Source organism: Microcaecilia unicolor, chromosome 8 (assembly GCF_901765095.1).
Source record: "Microcaecilia unicolor chromosome 8, aMicUni1.1, whole genome shotgun sequence".
In the NCBI taxonomy this organism is placed as follows: Eukaryota; Metazoa; Chordata; class Amphibia; order Gymnophiona; family Siphonopidae; genus Microcaecilia; species Microcaecilia unicolor.
Genome location: NC_044038.1, coordinates 26252913 through 26274952, shown reverse-complemented (window position 1 = coordinate 26274952; position 22040 = coordinate 26252913). Strand labels below are relative to the sequence as shown.

General features: G+C 41.1%; 1 protein-coding gene across 1 annotated transcript in view; it reads left to right on the top strand.

Moving 5' to 3' along the window:
* Window positions 1-22040, top strand: part of LMTK2 (lemur tyrosine kinase 2) — a 110207-nt gene that overhangs the window by 24630 nt on the left and 63537 nt on the right. Inside the window, 5 exon segments of the mRNA XM_030213629.1 lie at window positions 6446-6573; window positions 8342-8486; window positions 12425-12498; window positions 14240-14358; window positions 15303-15390. Coding sequence (XP_030069489.1) covers window positions 6446-6573; window positions 8342-8486; window positions 12425-12498; window positions 14240-14358; window positions 15303-15390 — 554 coding nt within the window.

Sequence of the window (22040 nt, the reverse complement as noted above, 5' to 3'; positions counted from 1 at the left end):
TGGATTCATCTGCTTGATGACAAGGAAGAAAAAATTCTTACCTGGTAATTTTCTTTCTTTAGTTATAGCAGATGGAACACAGAGCCCCACCCTTATGGATTCTGCTGTTCTTGATTTCTCAGTTCAGGATTGCTGTGAGAGTTCATTGTTCTTCTAGTTATTGCTATATGATTCTTCCTTTCTGAGGAAGGGGAAGTTTTCCTCTTATCTTCTGCTTTGTGAGGAGTATACTGACTGACCAGACTGTAGACTGTCCTATATAACACAGTTTGTGTTCTCTTTCTCCACCTGCTGGTAGATGGACACAACCCATTCGTTTCTGGATTCATCTGCTATTGGCTAAAGGAAAGAAATTTATCAGGTAAGACATAATTTTCCTTTGCATTCATTGTAATGCGGTTAGGGTTTCTGTGTGAGTTAACATCCATGCTGAAACCTTTTCTGTATTGCTAACCTACAGTAAACCAGTGTTAAACCCGCAGGAAGATTTCTTCATTGGCCCCTTTGTATTGAAATGTCGTGTAATGGCTCATCATATTACTTGCATGTCCTCATTTTTTTGATATATTGATTTAACAGACTTAATTGGGGCTTGAGTTTGGAATTGTTCCATTTTCAGTGGATTATGAAAGTATATAGCCTTCATGATTGTCATTCCCATGTTTAATATTCTTTGTTTACAACCTGACGGGCGATTCTTATCTGCTGATATTTTTAAAAGGTACTATGGTTTAGGATAAACATTTTAAATAGATTAAAAAGCAAAGATTTAAACTGATAAGGTCAATATAGAAGTCTAAGATAATTTACAAGAGAAGAATTAGTGTTTTTTTTTTTGGTTTTTTTTTTGTAAACCTGTTTATGGTTGTGATGTGTGTTTTTGTTTATTACACAATAAGTGTGTCTTGCCGAGATTCTTGCTTTTTAATGGAATTTGTCCATGAAATCAATACTGGGGACTGTGATACATACGTGTTTCAAACTGTTTTTATTTATACTGTGTATTTTGGTACCCGTCTTCAGTTTCTTCACATCAGTGGTTTAGCTTCACAAGAACAGCCATAGCAATTCTGAGTATTCTTATGATGCATGTATTTTGGGAAGGATAGTGGAACAATAGTCAGTTGTTTTGGATTTAGCTCATGCCCTTTTTCAGCTGTAGCTCAAGGCAAGTTACATCCAGGTACTGTGGGTATTTTTCTGTCTTTGAAGACTTACATTCTTCTTGTACCTGAGGCAATAGAGCATTAACTGACTTGCCCAAGATTTCAAGGCCCCACAGGGGGGGGGGGGGAGGGGTGTAAGGGTGGTTGTGCTTGCTGCTCCTTCTTGACTACTTCTGCTGCTACCACAAAGTGCCTAAGCTGCTGCTTTCTCTTATCAGCTTCTGGTTTTTTTTTTTCACTTTGCCTTTGCTTTTCTCAAATCTTTTCAGTTCTTACATACCCTTGCTCCTCCTCCCAGACCGATGGGCTATGCTTCTCCTGCCAGTAGATGGAGACAAAACTAGATTGTTTGCCTTTTTCTACACATGCTGGAGTAGTAGTGAAGCTAATCATTATTGCATTGTCTCCAGTCTGTGGAGGATATGTCGTTGTTGGGTTCAGCAGTTTAAGGCGGAGATGTTTCCAGAGGGTCTTACGATGGAGTTTGTGGCAGCCTTTGTTTTGAATGTACTTTTATTTAAAATACTTATAGACCATTTTAGGCTGTGTACAGTGAAAACATGCATAGTAAAATAATGTGTTAAAATCCTGATTGATCAGGGAGATGGGTCTATAGGAACTCATGACCTCTGGGTCCTTTCTTGGTTAGGTAGAAGGACATGCGACGGGTTAGTCATGGGAGGGGAAGATCCATAAAAAAAACTCATTTCAATTGTCTGCATTCATACTGTCTTGACCTTATAATTTCTGATAGAAACCTCAGAAAGCATTCATTAAACCTTCCTGTATCTGTATTAGGGTATTAACCCCCTCTCCCCATTTTAGTAATACTTTTTTTTTTTTTTTTTTTTTAAACTTGGTCTAACTATGTTAGCCAAAAGCTTCCCAGTTTTATTTCCCTACTTATATAGTTTATATAGAAATATAACTAGCTTTTTGATCTAACAATATCCAGGACCTTTTGTTTTCTGTACCTCCTCCCTCTTCTGCAGAGACAAAGTTGCAATATGCTTCTTTCTCCAGGAGGTAAGATATGTATTTTGGAATTCACTAAAAAACGGATCAGTCATGCAAAAAAGTGCAGCGACGTGGGTAATTCTTTCTCTTTAACATCAGCAAAATTCGCCCTTTCCTCTCTGAGCACACCACCCGAACTCTCATCCACGCTCTCATTACCTCTCGCCTTGACTACTGCAACCTACTCCTCACTGGCCTCCCACTTAACCATCTATCCCCCCTTCAATCCGTTCAGAGCTCTGCTGCACGTCTTATATTCCGCCTGAACTGATATACTCGTATCACCCCTCTCCTCGGGTCACTTCACTGGCTTCCGATCAGATACCGCATATAGTTCAAGCTTCTTCTTCTTACCTACAAATGCACTCAGTCTGCAGCCCCTCATTACCTCTCTACCCTCATCTCCCCTACGTTCCCACCTGAAACCTCTGCTCACAGGACAAATCCCTCCTCTCAGTACCCTTCTCCACCACTGCCAACTCCAGGCTCCGCCCATTCTGCCTCGCCTCACCCTATGCTTGGAATAAGCTTCCTGAGCCCTTACGCAAAGCCCCCTCCCTACCCATCTTCAAATCCTTGCTCAAAGTCCACCTCGTCAATGTTGCTTTCGGCACCTAACCTTTATACCGTTCAGGAAATCTAGACTGCCCCAATTTGACTGCCCCTACTTGACTGACTGTACATTTGTCCTTTAGATTGTAAGCTCCTTGAGCAGGGACTGTCCTTCTATGTTAAATTGTACAGTGCTGCGTAACCCTAGTAGCGCTTTAGAAATGTTAAGTAGTAGTAGTAATTTCCCTCTCATCACATCCTTAGCTGTTTCCCAGAGACAGATAGCATTGTAAGCAGCCTCTATCCTCTCGTCCAGCTAACCCATTATCCTCCAGGATCTCCTGTTGGGCCTTGTGGATATAAATTTGAAAATTACCATTTTGATACCAGACTGGACTTAAGGTAAGGGCCCTTTTACCAAGTGGCGGTAAAATGTGGCCGCAGTGGCATCAGTGTGTGGGATTGCTGTACCTTTTACTGCAGCAGGTAATTTTTTTCAAAAGAGTCAGTAAATAGCCACGTGATACTTAGAAAATTGGTGAGCGGCCATTTACTGCCGCAGCCTTTACCACCTCCTAAATAGGAGGGCTGTGGTGGTAATTGGGAAGCACACTGCGCTGCTGATTGCCAACCCGCATGCCTACACTCTTCCCACTGGCACTAGAAAATAGAACCTATTTTCTAGCACCAGAAATACTGCTGAGCTCCTAGGCGAACCCAATTGTAGGGCTGGTTTGCTGCATACTGCACTGGCGGTAGCCAATGTTCATTCTAAGCGGATCACATAAGCAATTGGTCATACGTTTTAGGAGCGTCGCTCACAGACTTTACATGGTTGCTCTCAATTTTTCTATATACAGAAATGCATTGCTAATACTGACACTCAAAAATAGTTGGTTTTTAAACTTGTTGCTCACATGAAAAAAAAATTGCACACACCATCCAGGAAACATTGGCAAATAGCCCCATCGCTAGTTAGTAAAGGGCCCCTTAGTCTCCAAACATAATCGGGGCCACAGGCAATGAAGTCTAATATCAATTCAACAGTTCAGTAGTCCAGGGCTGCCGAGGGGGGAAGGGGGCAATGTTCCCCAGGCCCCGCACCAGCAAGCTGTTTCTTGTTGCCTACTTTTGGGTCTGCCCTCCCCTGCTCCTGCATGCCAACCAGGATGATTGTATTAGCGCGATTACTGCATTAATGCAATCATCCAGGCCCTGACTCCTAACGCGGACAGGAGCAGGAGAGGACAGACTATGGGAGCAGGCACACAGGAAGCGGCTCGCCGGCGCGGCCCCCCCCCTTGGAGGCAAAGACAAAAAAGTGCAAGAACATCGATGTGAGGGGGGTGGGTGGCACAAGTTGGGGGCGGCAGTCTGGTCCTGGCCCGGCAATGACTCAGCAGCCCTGGAGCGGTCAGACACCATGGGAGGATCGATCTTTGCTTTGGCCAGGCAGGACAGCAAAGATTCAGATACTAAAATACTCAAGTCTAGCATAAACAACATAGAAAAAGTATAGTTTGTTGTCCAAAAGGATATAATGTGCACCAAGAATCCAGCAGCTGTGACTTAAGATTAATCCCTTTTACTCTACAATTTATCAGCGGGTTGACTGTGATATTGAAGTCTCCCCATATGATGACTGGATAGCTTTCAAATGATTTAGAGAGAAAGCAATGTTAATAAATATTGAGGGCATACAAATTAAGTAATAGCAATTTGTCCTTATAATTCCCTTACCACTACAACAAATCAACCATTCGGGTCTGTGAGGAATTTATGCACTGTCATGTCAACTCCTTTCTTTACTAAAATTTCTATTCCCTGCTGTCTGCCATTGAAGGCTGATGCCAGCACCTCTCCCACCCAATCCTGTTACAGTTTTTTTTTGTGTGTGTTTAGAATCGGTGAGTCTCTTTAAAGAGAGCCACCGCCACTCTCTTTTTAAACTATATTAATATTTTTGCCTTTTTTAATGGGGGAGTGGACACATCCACTTTTAGTGAGAAATTTCAGTTATCCCGCTGCAGCTTAGGGGATGAGTATTGTAAGAAAAACAAGATTTGCATAAGATCGTGATTAGGTTGGTGGGGCTGCCAATCTCCATCCTCAACCAACAATCCCCCAACCCCCATCCTCGACCAAAAATCTCTCAACTGATAACCTTTTAAGGTCCATCCTTTCAGCATATCTCACATAATTTTGCTTCACCAGTTTCCCAACCCCTTCTTGGAGTCCAGCATACACCCTTCCACATCCCTGACCCTAACCTCAACCCCCATCCCCCCCCCCCCCAACTAAAAAAATAAACCCAGCTGGGCCACCATTAAATCCAAGCATATACACGCAACATGCTCTGTTAACAACCTGTTTATACCTTCCCTATCCTTGAGCAACTCCCCAGTCACTCCTCCTTCCCCACACACACACACAATAACTTACTAACCTAGCCCCAATAGAACATATAAAGTGTGAGCAAAGAAATGGGCAAGAAACTCTCCCCGTCCCCATCAACCCAGAGTTACTCCACTGGTTGCTTTACATAATATCCATACCCCATTGCAGAACTAGAAATGTCTACAAAACCAATTACATTTACTGTTATTTACAGTAGTCCATTTTGTAGAAGCTAAATCATTCATTTCCTATTTCCACTCATAACCCTCATTTCTACTCACTGAGGCCCTTCTTGTTTCTCATAATCTTCTCATATACTCAGTCACTCATTCAAATCCCCAGGTATTTACTTGGGATTTATTAGCCATCTTATGAAGAGATTCACCTGAGGCAGTGTACAGTTCAACATAAAACTTCCAAATGTGTTGAACAGCATAACAAAAGGGAAATGATCATTGCTGGCCCATCCACGCACTGAGCCTTTTCGCTCGCTCAAAATCCTTCCATCCACTCATTCAGGTATTTTCTAAGCACCGGGAATCTTTTGTAACGCATGCCCAATCTGCTGCAGCTGATCCACGTGGCCAAAGGGACCTTCTGAGCTTTCGTGGAGAGTTCCAGATAAAAAGTTTAGTATCGGTACCATAGGACAATGAGATTTTCCAGTGCGAGTACTGATTTCGTTCTTTAGAGAACATCTGCTGCAGGCGAGCGCTACAAGAAAAATACTAAATACTAAACATGCGTGGGATATGCATAAAGGAATCCTGTGCAGAAGGAATGGATCCTCAGAAGCTTAGCTGAAATTGGGTGGCGGAGCAGGTGGGGGGAAGAGGGGGTGGTGGTTGGGAAGCAAGGATAGGGGAGGGCAGACCTATACGGTCTGTACCAGAGCCGGTGAGGGGAGGCAGGACTGGTGGTTGGGAGGCGGGAAATACTGCTGGGCAGACTTATATGGTCTGTGCCCTGAAAAGGACAGGTACAAATTCAATTCAAGGTAAGGTATACACATATGAGTTTGTCTTGGGCAGACTGGATGGACCATGCAGGTCTTTTTCTGCCATCATCTACTATGTTACTATGTTTGTCACAGTAATAAATAACACACATTGACATTACATTGTCAAAATTTTGGTCTTTGAAACAGAAGGATGTTTAATTGACAGAACCCAGTTGATGGTATGATCCAAAATGCTTGGTATTTGTGTTCCTTACAGGAGAAGGTTAAATCTACTCTATTGAATATGGTAGTGTTAGAAATTCATTATTAATGTGTTATTTTAACACTGCATTTATTTTTACTTTGATTTCAGGGGGAACAGCAGCTGCTAATGAAATTTCGTTCTCTTATGTGATGCTGGCAGCATGTAGTTTAGTTGTGCTGATAATCTTGCTTGTGAACTGCATATCCTGCTGTAAGGAGCCAGAAATAAACTTTAAGGTGTGTATTTAAACTATCGTTGACAGAAAAGAGCTACAACCAGGCATGTTTAATGCCACACGTTATAGCAAAACTGGACAATCAACATTTTGACATGATTTATCCTGACAGATGAAATTCTGCATGTTTACTATCTCCAAAGTAATGCTAGGTTTTGTCACCTGTGTGGAAGGCTGTCTCATGATCATTATTTTCCTTGATTTATTCTTTGGCCTGACTTTTTTTTTTTTTAATTCCCCTCCTGTTCTTTGGGCTTATTACTCAATCGGAACAAGCCTCTATTGGGCTACATTGCTACAAGCCTCCAACACAACTACCTAAGGTTTCCTCCCTATTGTATTTCTCCTTCCCTAGCCTAGACTGCAATGACAGTCTTTGGTACCTCATGTTCCTAAACTTGACCAATAGGTATCACCATTTTATGACTGGGATTTCCGACCTCAGGGGTTGTGAGTGCTGCTTCTGCAGAATTGCCAGCCAACCTTGCTTGGAAATTGATTTTAGGTCCTCTGAATGGCAGTGGACAGCACTGAGCCAGCAGGCCAGCCCTCTGGTTTTCCTTTCTGTTCCAACATAGTAATGGTATACTTGCTGCAAGTCTATAATGGAGGGACTTAATTGGTTTAAACAAGTGGAAAGAAAATGTTTGTCTTTCATCTGATGCTTTCTTTATACTTCTTATTTATAGAGTGCTTATGATGTGAACAGATCTTGTGAAATAATGTGACCAGCACATATAAACATCTAATTAGGATATGGGAAAAAAGGAGCAAATACTCCCCTACAAGTAAGGATATATCAAACTGATGAAAGTAGGGAATGACTAATCCAGCTTAAAAATTTAATGCAATATAAAATCAACAACAATAAAAATAGCAAGTTGATAGGTCCAGGCTTGTACAGTATGTCATAAAAATAAGTATGTGTAACATTAAAAAAAAAAGTCACATTTTTATGACATACTGTACAAGCCTGGACCTATCAACTTGCTATTTTTGTTGTTGATGATTTTATATTGCATTAAATTTTTAAGTTGGAATCAGATTGGTCTTCCCCTACTTTCTTTCGTTTTCACACTGTTCCTAGTCTGGTCATTGCAGCAGCAGTTGAGGCTAGAAGTCATGTACTAGACCTCCTTCTGAAGATGTTGGTTGTGGTGCATGGTTCTCTGAGTAGGACCCAGTAGGGATTAGGAAGGGTAATTAAAAAAAAAATAGTTGTTTTTGTCCCTCAGATCAGAGGAAGATGTGTTAATGTATTTATTTTTTTATATCTATTGATTAAGATTATGTAAGCAGTATTTGTATACTCCAAAATGTTGCATGGTCATCTTTGAGGTCAGTAATGTTGCACACATTGTAAAGTTGTTCAGTAATGCTATATATATATATCCACATCGTATGGGGGCTACAGTGTAATTTGGTATATATCGATTTCCAAAAGTCTTTTGTGACCCAAAGGGTGCCTTCCAATTTTCATTTTGCTGAAATGTTTACTACAATGGACCCTTGTTTGTGAATTAACTCTTTTTGGTATGAGCATTACCTGTAATCTGCTTATCCAATTAACCCGAGCAGTGGGTATTAAGGCTTATATATTTATAAAGCATCTATCATGCACATATTCAGAACTTGTGTCAAAAGTATGGCCTGACTTATCAGTCTGACTGGCTGACTGATAAAAAAAAAATGAAATTATTAGATATGGAATGTTAATAAGAGTCTATATTGTAAAAAGTGTTCCTCAATAGCTAAAATATTTCTTCTAGGAATTTGAAGACAATTTTGATGATGAAATTGATTTTACACCACCAGCAGAAGATACCCCATCAATTCAGTCACCTGCCGAAGTTTTCACTCTTTCTGTTCCAAGTATTTCTTTGCCAGTTCCAACTCAGCTTCAGCAACCAGAAGGTATTTTACTGTGGATGTCCAAATATATAGAGGTCCTTTTATTAAGCTGTGGTAAGCACTAATTCACGCTTACTGCAGGGTTACCGCTGGAGGTGCTCAGGCATCCTGTGGTAAGTTTGAATCTGCGTGTACAAGCCACGTGCTAAAAAATATATTAAAATTTTTTCTGGTGGGGGAGGACGTGTGGGGGTAGAGTAGGCATTTACGTGCTAAACAGCGTGCTGACAGATTAGTGCAGGATTAGCACACGAACCCTTACTGCTTACAAAATAGGTGTCTGTAAGTGCTCACATGGTAATATTTTTAATGGCTGTGTGCTAATGGAAAAATTAGCTCATGGCCATTAATTCAAAAATTAGGAAAATTGACCATTTTTTGACTGGTAAAAATGGCCTTAGCAAGCAGAAAATACCCCTGTAAGGGCTAGTTAAGGACCCTTTTTATTGCAGCTTAGTAAAATCACACTTAACTTGGTTTCGTTGAACAATATAGTAACTAGCTCATTATAGTATAATTCAGCTTAAAACACAAAATAGGAGAAACTTGTTGGAGAAAAAAACCTTTCCCACTTATCTACCAAAACTTAAAACCATTCATGAGAAAGATACAAAAAAGAAGGTGTCATCTACAAACAACTTCAGGTTTTTTTGTTTTGTTTATTTTTTCCCCACAGACTGCTCCAGATATTTATAGCAGTCAATTTACTAAGAAAGAAGTAAGCATAGCAAAACTCTTGAGGGTGGTTTGATCAGGGAGCTCCCGGTCCTCCAACATCTAATTATTTCACATTGAGCTACCACCAAATACTGAAATACTTAAGCTTAGCTTTCCCCATGTTGGGGGAAGGTAGAATTTTTGATGATACTTCAGGTAAAGGGAGTTTTTCAGATAATAGAATATGAAACCAACGAATTTTTGGAAAATAGGAAATTTTTCAAAGGCTTGACCATGTGTCAAACGAGGTCTTCTGTTTGGACTTGGAAGATTTTGAATATTGGTCAATATACATGCACTAATTTATGTGCATATATCAGAAAGGTACTTCTGAAGGTTGGTTTGGGGTGGACATTATGCATCTTTTTATTAAAAAAAACAAAAAGCTTTTAATCCACTAGATCAGCGTTTCCAAAGTCTAGTCCTGGAGGCAGAGCCATAGCGAGGGCGGCTGACACCCGGGGCCGGTCGCCACTGTGCACCCCCTCCCGGGTGCAGCACGGCGCCCCCCCCTCGGCTTGCCTCCCCCCCCCCTGGAGCGCATTCTTAATTGATGAAGAAATGAAGAAGCGAGGGCAGGCGGGAGGGCCGATCCGCCCTCGAGTCCACGTCGCTGGGAGCTGCATCAGCTCTGTTGGTTCCTTGCTCTCTCTGCCCAGGAACAGGAAGTAACCTGTTCCGGGGCAGAGGGAGCAAGGAACCAATGGAGCCGACACCCCCCCAGCGGCGTGCACCTGGGGCGGACCGCCCCACCGCCCTCTCTTCCTACGCCACTGCCTGGAGTACCCCTTGCCAGTCAGGTTTTCGGGATATCCACAATGAATATGTATAAAAAAGATTTTCATGTCCTGCCTCTATTATATGCAAATTTCTTTCACGCATATTCATTGTGGATGTCCTGAAAACCTGACTGGCAAGGGGTACTCTAGGACCAGACTTGGGGAAACACTGCACTACATTACCAAATGGTTTAGTTTAGTGTGGATTTCAAAAGAGATTAAAACAGGGGAACAAATTAAATAAAAATGTAAAAATCAGGACAAACATTTAAACAAGATAATATTTAACAATTTCCTAAAATGAAGATTAGATTTTATCTGAATGTAGGAAGGTAACGAATTCCAGTGCTTTACTGCTTGAAATGAAAAAGAGTTTTAAATTTTTGTAAAATATAAGAGTAATAGTCATAGTTTGAGTTTTTGGTGGTAGTTTTTTTTTTTTTTTTTTTGAAAGAAGGATAAGCCTACACATATAGGGCGTCTTTTACTAAACCGCTCTAGAGATTCCCAGTGTGGCTAATGAGCTACAGGCTGCATCGCATTTGCCGTGCAGGAATCGCTAGCATGGGTTTAGTAAGAGAGGCCCATAGTTGGGCCCATTCCATGGAGGGCTTTGAAAAGAATGTCTTTGGATAAAATATCTATGTAAATAGGTGCAAATCTGTACCTATACTTGTCTAGAGCCATTTTTCAAAGGAAAAATGACACCTTTTGTAAAATTCCCACAAGGCTGCAGGAAGGGCACATATCTGGTGGCGTGTACAACGTATAGAGAGATGGCCAAAAAAACGAGTTGTTTCTCAACACCTGTAAGTGATGGATTGTATAAAACTGCATGTCCAAAGAAAGCCAGTTAAGGAATCAAGCTCCAAAACTCAAATGTTTAGATTTTTGAGCTGGTTGCAATTACCACCTTTAATTACTTTTCCAAGCCCCAGTTCTGAATGAATAGTTGGCTAAAACTTGTGTGCCAACAGGGAAATTTTGTAGACGTGTATCTCCTGTATTGAACAGAAATAGGTATCTAAGCATTCTTTTTAAGCCGACTTGGATAACACCAAGAACATCCCCCCTTCCAAACTGTGCATGTTGTGTGTATACACGTGTAAAGAGCAGCTTTTCTAAAACTTATACATGTATGGTGCCTAACACTTCTAAAATGTTTTTTGATTTCTTTTTTTGTTGTTTTCAAATGATGTACGCAGTATTACAGAATTCTGGGGATCTGAGCCCAACTTGCACACCAGAATTTACCCCAGGTTTCAACTGGCATAAGTCTTTGTGCCCAGGGAATCCCCACTAGGTGCTATTCTATAAAGGGCACTTATCCTAGAGCAACCTTTATAGATTACTAGTAAATAAGGCCCGTTTCTGACACAAATGAAACGGGCGCTAGCAAGGTTTTCCTGGGAGTGTGTATGTTTGAGAGAGTGTGTGTGTGTGATAGAGTGAATGTGTGTGTGTGTGACAGAGAGAGAGTGAATCTGGGTGCGAGTGTGTGTGAGACAGTGTGAGAGAGAGTGTGTTTTGCACAGATACACTGTGTGTGTGAGACCGAGAGAGTGTATAAGACCAAGTGTGTGAGACCGACTGTGTGACGCATAGTGAATGTAATACAGTGAGAGACTGTGTGAGAGAGTGTGTGTGACAGAGATACCTCTCCCCTCCCTCTGTGGTCTCAGGATCCCCCCCCCCCCCCGTGGTCTCATGACGCCTTGCCTCCCTCCCCCCCCCCCCCCCTCTGCGTGGTTGGCAGCATCGTGCGAGTGTGTGTATGACAGAGAGTGAGACTGGGTGCGAGTGTGTGTGTGAGAGAGAGTGTGTGATTGTCCTCTCTTCCCTGCCTCTCTCCAGCCACCCAGCGATTCTCGTCTCCCCTGCCCCCCCTGCAGCCACCCAACGATAAGTTCCTCATACCTTTGCCAAACTTTGAACACAACGTTCTGAAGCTGACTCCGTGGCTTCACTCAAGGGTTTCGTAACGGTGTAGATCTCTCTCTACCCATGTCTCTCTGCCCTGCCCTCGATGTCATGACATTTTGATGTGAGGGCGGAGCCCGCCCTCAACGTCATCACGTTTAGACGCGAAGGCGGGGCAGAGAAACATGGGCAGAGAGAGATCTACACCGTTACGAACCCACGAACCCTTGAGTGAAGCCACGGAGTCAGCTTCAGAACGTTGGAGGTGCTTTTTATTATATAGATTCTCACTGCTTATTTTTCAGTGCCATTTACTGAATCTGGCCCTAAGTATCAAGCTGCTGTGCACTAACTTCCACATTAACTGCTTAAAAGAGCCTACAACTTTCAAAATACAAAATATTTTTAGTACTGAATTTAAAGTTTGTTTTATAGAGCATTTTATTTCCAGATGTTTCCAAGTTGTAGGCATTGAAAAAAATTTAATGGATGTATTTTTTTTTTTTTTTTTTTTTGGTGAAATAGATGGATTAAAGTCTCAAGTAGCACGTCATAGTCTGAGCTACATCCAGGAAATCGGACATGGCTGGTTTGGAAAGGTAAAATATCCTTCCTTTAATCCTCTAGTTTTGCCACTAAGTTGCCTATCTCTCTCCCATACTGCAATGACAGGGTAAAACCATTTTGTCTGGACTTCTGTTCCTTCTTGCATGCTCAGATTTAGTTTGTTCTTGTGTTTCCTTTTGGAAGGAGCAGATTGTTGTATTTAGTTGAGACTCCTAAGTAGCTGGAAAGATTTTTCAACAAAAGCCGTCTGTTTAAAAATATCACAGTGGTTCCTTTTTATAGCAAATGATTTGGGAGTCAGTAGGCTTGTTACAAAACGAGTTATTGTAGCAGAATTTGAATACTGTCAGAACTGCTTATCAGTTTATTAATAGTGCCTTTATACAGATGGAGAATAGTTTTCAAAGCCATTTTTCTATGGAGTATATCTTGGCTAAAAATAGCTGTCCTCTTCCTAGGTGAAAGTATTTATGGGCTTCTATAGTCTGTCCCTATCAGATTGTGAGTGTGTGTTCTGGGGGGTATGCTCAGTGGCGTTCCTGGCCTGGATGGCACCCGGGGCGGAGCGCCGATGCGCCCCCCCCCAGGTGCAGCGCGCCCCCCCTGCTAAATGACACCTTCCCCCCCCCCCCCTCCGGCGAAATGACACCCCCCGGGTGCACGCCGCTGGGGGAGGGGGGTGCCGCGGTGCATGCCTGCTACGAGTTCGCTAAAGTTCGCTTCGCTGCAGCTCCCTCTGCCCCGGAACAGGAAGTAACCTGTTCCGGGGCAGAGGGAGCAGCAGCGAACGAGCGATGAAGTTTAGCGAATCGGAGCAGGCGAGCGCCGTGGCACCCCCCTTGGTACGCCACTGGATATGCTTAGGTTTGAAGAGGAAAGCAATGTGCATAAATAACACTTTCACAAGTATGGTGCACAGATAGGTGCTAGGTATGCCAGCTGATATATACAACACATGTGCACTGATATTCAAAGGAAAGTTACCCAGGTAGTTTACATCTGAAAATTTAGACAGAGTATGTGGTGAGTGTGTGCAGTCCTGGATTAACCTTTAAGCAAAATAAGCATTTGCTTAGGACACCGGGGGGGGGGGGGTGGCAGCATTGTTTTTTCCCCCCTAGCTATCCTGCCCTTAAATCTTTCACTGCCATCTGCCACACCTATTATCCAACACTAATTTCAGTGTTTTTGTAATCGTTATAAATATGATGACTCATTTCATTCAATAGTGACATTTCTGAGCACTTATTGAATCGTAATGTCAGTTAAGCAATGGAAGGGCCGAGGGACATCGTCGTTAGTCTGTGCTTAGGACATCAGTTGGCCTTAATCAGGCTCTGAGTGTGTGCATACTTTGCATGGAAGTGGGCTATTGAAAAATTGCTCCCTTGACTTCTATTGTGAAATATTACAGCATTTGAAAACATTTGTTGCATGGGAATCGCTAGTGCAGTCTAGTAAAAGAGGCCCATAATGTGTTTAAAGCTTTTTAGCTTAATTTATTTTATGAAAAAGCAGCACATTAAAAGATCTATCCTTGGTAACCTTATGACCTTAGGGGGGAGGGGTGATGTCACTAAGGGATGAGTACAACACTTGAATAAGATGGATTAAGTTTGAGAATAAGAGTAATATCCTTTTATCACCTGTTTGCAGTGACCTTGTCGTCCATGTTTTCTGCTGGAATTGTAGTTTTAGAGGAAATGAGAAACTTCCTGTTTTAAGTGTCACTAAAGTTATATAATGCTGAATCACTCCATTGTTTTCACAAAGGTCCTGCTTGGGGAAGTCTACACAGATACTAGTGTAGCAAGAGTAATAGTGCAGCAATTAAAAGCAAGTGCTGGCCCCAAAGAACAAGACCAGTTTTTAAAAAGTGGAGAATCTTACAGGTAAGTTCAATTTAAAATTGTCTGCTTTGAAAATGTATAAACTTGCTTACTTATTTAAACAAAGGAAAGCCTTGTGTGTAATATTGTACTTTAAATGTACATTTGTGGGAGGTCCAGCAGTTTTTACTACTGTTCCTTTGGGCTTCTAACTTAATTGGAACCAGCTCCCTCTCTCTGCTGGGTACCTTCCTTCTAGCCCAGCCATTCTAGTGATGGTTCTCAGCTAGAGGTCAAAAATCATGACTTGCTCAGATAACACTTTTGGCCTAATCTGGCTACCAGATGTTGCCATTGTGTGTTAGACATCGCCCTACCCCAAGGGCTGTGAGTGCACATTCAGTATTCTTCTCCGGCCCAAGAAGCATGAGCTAGGCTCAAGAATCAAACCAGGTCATTTTTACATCAGTATGAGGTACTTCCATTTGCCTATTGGACCAGCCTATCCTATGCAGTCTTTTAAGATTTAGATTAATTATTTATCCAGGGCGAGGTACAATATACGCACACAAAAATACGTAAAAAATACAAAAACATTGACATTACATAAAAAAATATTAAGATTATCTGAATGCTAAGGGCTACTGAAGGTTGTAAGTGATGTTTTCTCTCTGTAGCTTTTTAAGTTTTGATATAAGTATAAATACTGTGGGTTGAGTTATAAAGCCGATTATTTCATCGAGGCACTGGGCTACGGTCCTAGCATGGTTACCTCTGAGACTTTTAACCCACTGTTATCGTCTACAAACCCTGCCTTTTTGTAAAAGATTGAAGAAAGCTATAGCATTGGATTGAGTTTATTCTTTACATCTTGTTTACTGTTAATACACTAAAGTTTATTAAAAAGTAAATTCCTTTAAAGAAACAAGCACTTTTCCATTCTTATGCTTACAGATCTATGTATATCTTGGTGAATTAAAATATTATTATTTAAATTGTATTTGTAGCATTCTTCAGCATCCGAATGTCATACAGTCTGTTGGGCAGTGTGTGGAATCCATTCCTTACCTCTTGGTGTTTGAATTCTGTGACTTGGTAAGTTGGGTTTTCATAGTTTTTAACAAATTTGTTTTTGGTTGGGGGGGGGGGGGGGGACTTCTTTCTGGTTGGAAATTGTAGGACCAGATTACTTGTTCACTGTATGTTTCATAGATGAAACTTTCTCAGTTTAATTTGCAAATGCAATTCCAGAGCTAGATGGAAGAAATGAGTCAATGTCTGTTTTTAGGTCAGGGGAGTGGTATTCAGCATGTCTATTAAAAGGATGAAATTTAACAGCAGTTTGCGGTTCTATTTTCTCAAGTGTTTTGTAAAGATTGTGCTGAAAGTAAGTTCTGGCATTGCAGTCTTCATAAACATGGCTAGGTTATATTAGGATTGCACCTTTTTGTAGTTGATGGCCAGTCATGCTAGCCACTGACCTTCTTTCAGAGTTTAGCAGGAATCCATTGTCTGATGGCCTCTGCAGGGACTTCCACATCACTGGGTTAATGTTAAAATGTTTCTTTGTGTGTGGCAAGCACTAAATTGCTTGGGAAATAATTTAAAATGTAAATACTTGTTTTGGATGTTTTTAAGATGTAAAATGCTCTTTATATATCCCTTATCTTATAATTTTTTGTGAGGTTTAAAGGGGCTTGTCGAATTCCAGTTTTGGAAGTTTTGCTGAAAACATTCAAAAATCAAGTGGTGAACATATCGATTTTTGAACCTGAAAAATGTCTCTCGTTATTCAGGATATACCTTTCAAAGTAAGGTATTTCCCAAAAACTAACAGAGTAGCATGGAATTCTGTTAGTTTGTTTGAGACATACCTTATTTTGGAGCACTCTGGATTTTCTCTGTGTGCCACTTGCTGTTTGGCCCCCTTTATTTTTTTTATTTTTTGTTACATTTGTACCCCGCGCTTTCCCACTCATAGCAGGCTCAATGAGGCTTACATGGGGCAATGGAGGGTTAAGTGGCTTGCCCGGTAACAAGGAGCTGCCTGTGCCTGAAGTGGGAATCAAACTCAGTTTTTCAGTTCCCCAGGACCAAAGTCCACCACCCTAACCACTAGGCCACTCCTCCACTGTTACTACTATTTGAGATTCTACATGGAATGTTGCTATTCCAACATTCCATGTAGAAGTCGGCCCTTGCAGATCACCAATGTGCAGGACGTCAGACTCACAGAAACAGAAGCCTGCGCAGCCTTCTACATGGAATGTTGCTAGCAACATTCCATGTAGAATCTCCAATAGTAGCAACATTCCATGTAGAATCTCCAATAGTAGCAACATTCCATGTAGAATCTCCAATTGTAGCAACATTCCATGTAGAATCTCCAATAGTATCTATTTTATTTTTGTTACAATTGTAGCAACATTCCATGTAGAATCTCCAATAGTATCTATTTTATTTTTGTTACAATTGTAGCAACATTCCATGTAGAATCTCCAATAGTATCTATTTTATTTTTGTTACATTTGTACCCCGCGCTTTCCCACTTATGGCAGGCTCAATGCGGCTTACGTGGGGCAATGGAGGGTTAAGTGAGTTGCCCAGAGTCACAAGGAGCTGCCTGTGCCTGAAGTGGGAATTGAACTCAGTTCCTCAGGACCAAAGTCCACCACCCTAACCACTAGGCCACTCCTCCACTGTTGCTACTATTTGAGATTCTACATGGAATGTTGCTATTCCACTAGCAACATTCCATGTAGAAGTCGGCCCTTGCAGATCACCAATGTGGCCGCGCAGGCTTCTGCTTCTGTGAGTCTGACGTCCTGCACAGGACGTCAGACTCACAGAAACAGAAGCCTGCGCAGCCTTCTACATGGAATGTTACTAGTGGAATAGCAACATTCCATGTAGAATCTCCAATAGTAGCAACATTCCATGTAGAATCTCCAATAGTATCTATTTTATTTTTGTTACATTTGTACCCTGCGCTTTCCCACTCATGGCAGGCTCAATGCGGCTTACATGGGGCAATGGAGGGTTAAGTGACTTGCCCAGAGTCACAAGGAGCTGCCTGTGCCTGAAGTGGGAATCAAACTCAGTTCCCCAGGACCAAAGTCCACCACCCTAACCACTAGGCCTTTAGCTACTTGATTCTCACTTATGCATTATCACTTGTAGATTTGCTGTATTAGTTTCATTTTGCTACATTGGCACTTGCCTCTGTGGTGCATTGTAAGCCACATTGAGCCTGACATTGTTGGGAAACAATGAGATAATAAATAAATTTTATCTGCAGTTCTAAGCTGTCCGGACTGCACTGGATACTCTGTAGTAAATGATTGATTGATTGCTTCTCGCTGATATGCTGTTTTCCCAGTCTTTTAAAGGATGATATGTGCAAATCTAGCAACTTTCTGTTGGTTATATTCTGTTCCTGGGGCTGGCTGGTGGTGCTATAGCAACTGCACTTACAGCTGTGCATTCAAATAGTTCTGATCTTGGTGCAATAGATAACATCTGATAGATGACTCAAAGTGCATTTGCATTGTGTTTTGCATGATACGGTGGCTTATGCCACTTAGCCAGAGAGCTGCTGTCAATGACTGAACTAAATAGAATGGTTAGAAGTAGCTACAATTGATGACTTTGAGGCTGTTGCTTCTGATCGAACTGGAAGTCCAAAGTAATTGATGAAAACTGCCAGATCCCTTCTCACGTACCACAGGATGTGCGGTGCCAGATCACACCTCTAGTTCTGATTTGAGCTTAAAGTACCAAACATGGAAGTGCCATGCTGAGTCTCACCCATGTCCATTGAACCCAGTATCCATTCTCCAACCGTAGCCAGTCTGGGTCTTAAATACCTGACAGATCTCAAAGGTGCAGAAGGAAACTGCTAGGACAAAAGAAAAGAAATCTTATCAGCATAACATTAAGCCTCTGTAGAATATCCTCTTGTGTCAAAAATGTGTGTTCAACAGTTCTGTTGAGTAAAACTGTACAAATGTCATGTTACAATAAATAATCCCCCCTTCTTTCAGTTATCTCTGCTCGGAATTCATTCATATAAGATAACAGTGTTCATTCTATATCCAGCCTCCTTCATTTTGAATGATTTTATCAGGTAAAAAGAGCTATCAGTGAACTGAGAATTGTGATCAGTCAATCATTGAACAGTGAAATAGTTTTAATCAGAAGCAATTAATACAGTTGGGGCTGCCCTTAGGAGGAGGTGAATCTTGGCATCTACCTGGGGCTCCCTGCTTTGGAGGGCACTGCATTTCTCTGATAGTGTCCATCTTCTACTGCTATTGCTTCCTGTTTTGGGTTACTGGTTGACTACTTTGTAGCTTCATTTCATGCCCTCTAGTCCTAGTATTTTTGGAAAGAGTAAACAAGTGATTCACGTCTACCCATTCCACTCCACTCAGTATTTTATCTCCCCTCAGTCGTCTTTTCTCGAAGCTGAAGAGCCCTAGCTGCTTTTTCTTTCCCTCAGAGAGAAGTCATCCCATCCTCTTTATCGTTTTCGTCACTCTTCTCTGCACCTTTTCTAATTCAACTATATCTTTTTTGAGATGCGGTGACCAGAATTGAACACAAAATGTGAGGTGCGGTCATACCATGGAGCGATACAAAGACATTATAATGTCCTCATTTTTGTTTTCCATTCCTTTCCTAATAATACCTAACATTCTGTTTGCTTTCTTAACTGCTGCTGCACACTGAGCAGAGGGTTTCAACGTATCATCAACGATGACACCTAGATCCCTTTTCCTGGTCGGTGACTCCTAATGTGGAACCTTGCATTACGTAGCTATAATTCGGGTTCCTCTTTCCCACATGTATCACTTTGCACTTTCTCACGTTAAATGTCATCTGTCATTTGGATGCCCAGTCTCTCAGTCTCATAAGGTCCTCTTGTAATTTTTCACAACCCTGTTGCGATTTATCAACTTTGAATAACTTTGTATCATCAACAAATTTAATTACCTTACTAGTTATTTTTACCTCTAGATCATTTATAAATATGTTAAAAAGCAGCGGTCGCAGCACAGACCCCTGGGGAACCCCACTATCTATCCTTCTCCATTGAGAATACTGACCATTTAAACCTGCTTTCTGTTTTCTAGCTTTTAACCAGTTTTTAATCCACAATAGGACACTGCCTGCTATCCCATGACGTTGCAATTTCCTCTGGAGTCTTTCATGAGATACTTTGTCAAACGCGTTTTGAAAATCCAGATGCACAGCGTCAACTGACTCACCTTTATCCACATGTTTGTTCACCCCTTCAAAGAAATGTAATAGATTGGTGAGGCAAGATTTCCCTTCACTGACCATGTTGGCTCATTAATGCATGCTTTTGAATATGCTCTGTAAATTTGTTCTTTATAATTGTCTCTACCATTTTGCCTGGCACTGACGTCAGGCTCTCACCGGTCTATAATTTCCTGGATCTCCTCTGGAACCTTTTTTTAAAAAATTGGCATTACATTGGCCACCCTCCAATCTTCAGGTACCACGCTTGATTTTAAAGATAAATTACATATTACTAACGGTAGTTCCGCAAGTTCATTTTTCAATTCTATCAGTACTCTGGGATGAATAACATCTGGTCCAGGAGATTTTCTACTCTTCAGTTTGTCAAATTACGCCATTGCATCCCCCAGGTTTATAGAGATTTCATTCAGTTTCTCTAACTTGTTGGCTTTGAATACTATTTCTGGCATAGGTATCTCTCCAAAATCTTCCTCTGATTGTTTTTTGGACTCCTTGTGCAGGCAGTACAGCCAAAACATGGCTGCGTCGAGTCCTTCAAGCAGTCATGGATTTTTATGTAGTCCATGTGTCGATAAAGAAACCTGTCTTTCAAGACATCCTTGACTGCACTCTGCTTCTTCAGTCATCTCCACTGTTTCGTTTGCTGTGTTATGGGCTTTTCCTTCAGGAATTTGTCCAAACCTTTTTTTTAACCCCAGCTCCATTAACTACTTTTACCATTCGCTCCAACAATGAGTTCCAGAGCTTAACTATGCGTTGAGTGAGAGAACATTTTCTCCTATGTGTTTTAAATGTGCTACTATATAACTTCATTTAGTGTCCCCAAGTCTTTGTATTTTTTGAAAGAGTAAACAGTGGATTTACGTTTACCCGTTCCACTCCATTCAGGATTTTATAGACCTTTATCCTATCTCCCGTCAGCCATTTCTTCTCCAAACTGAATACAACCTCTTTAGCCTTTCCTCTTATGAGAGTCCTTCCTTCCCCTTAATCATTTTGATCATGCTTATTTGTACCTTTTCCAGCTGCACTGCAACTTTTTTTTTTTGAGATGTGGTGATCAAAATTGCACACAGTATTCAAGATGTGTACTTGCCATGGAGTGGTACAGTGGCATTATGATATTCTCTGGTCTATTCTCTGTTCCTTGAAATCCTAAATACTCTGCCTATTGCCATAACCATAAAAGTGGATTATATATAAAGTTGCGAAAACAAACTGATGGTTTGGGGAAATGAGCGTGCAACTGCTGGAAATGTGGGAGAGAGGCAGAGCTAGAGAATTTGGAATTACTGTGAGTAGTGAAAAGTTCATATTGGTGTGAGAGCTGAGTTGCATAACTTCCCTCCTTATGCTGCATGTATGATCTAACTCCCTGTGAAGTCAGCCACATCATCAAATATTCTTCCTTTTGATAGAGTGAAAGTCCCTCAAAATGGGTAAAGCAATGTAATGCTGTCATTCAGTGAGTTATGGGAACAGTAAATCAAGATGTAGCTGTTTTCAGTTTCCTTTTTAAGTCTGTGCAGTTTTAATATCTCAGCTATCTAAGAGATCCAAACTGAAGACTCTGTAGGTCTTCAAGGACTCAAATTGAAAAATGGTGGGATCCAGGCTAAATAGTAACATGATGATTTCTTACATATTACAGTGGTTTCAGATGTTAACATTTTGCTGGAATTTGGAAGTCATATATGTAAGATCCATGCTTCTAGATGCGTTTGTTCTGTAATTCAGGATGAATTTAATCCCTGTAGGATTTCCATTAAAAATTATTTTAAACATTTTTAAGATGGCAGTTCTGGTCACATGGGGTCATATATTGCCTCTGTATTATGCAAATAATTTAGGGGCCCTTTTACAGAGCGGTGGTAAGCTCAACGCGGGCTTACTGCTCGCTCTTCCGGTACTACCACCTCATTAGCTTTGAGATCCTGTAATTTATCAGCAAATCAGCACTTAACTGTTTTTTTGAGGGATACATTTACCCAAGTAAACATCCAGTTGCCATCTAAAAAAAGGAAATTACACTTCCTGGACACAACTAAGAACATTTTAGCTCTGCTTTAAGAAGATATTCGGAAAATAATGTATAATAGATATTATTTTTAAGTCTTCATGTGTCTTTCTCCTGGTTTTTCTGAGTCTTCTGTGCAAAAGTCTGCAAGAACTTAGTGCCTATGGCAGGTTTCAAAGGGGAAAGTGTACTTGCATCTCCTCTCTCAAACTTGGTGCAAGATTCCTGGTTTTAAAGTACATACGGATTTCAGGCTTATAAATATGTTAAGCCACATCTGTTAAGAACTCAATTCATTTGATCTGCTCTATATAGAGAGGACCATAAAACTTAAAGGGTTCATTTCAAAGTTGTAGCTAATTCTTAATGATGTCATGGAGCAAATTAAGACATGCAGCCACTTGGGAGAAAGATCTAAATTACAACTTGACAGAGGAGCAAT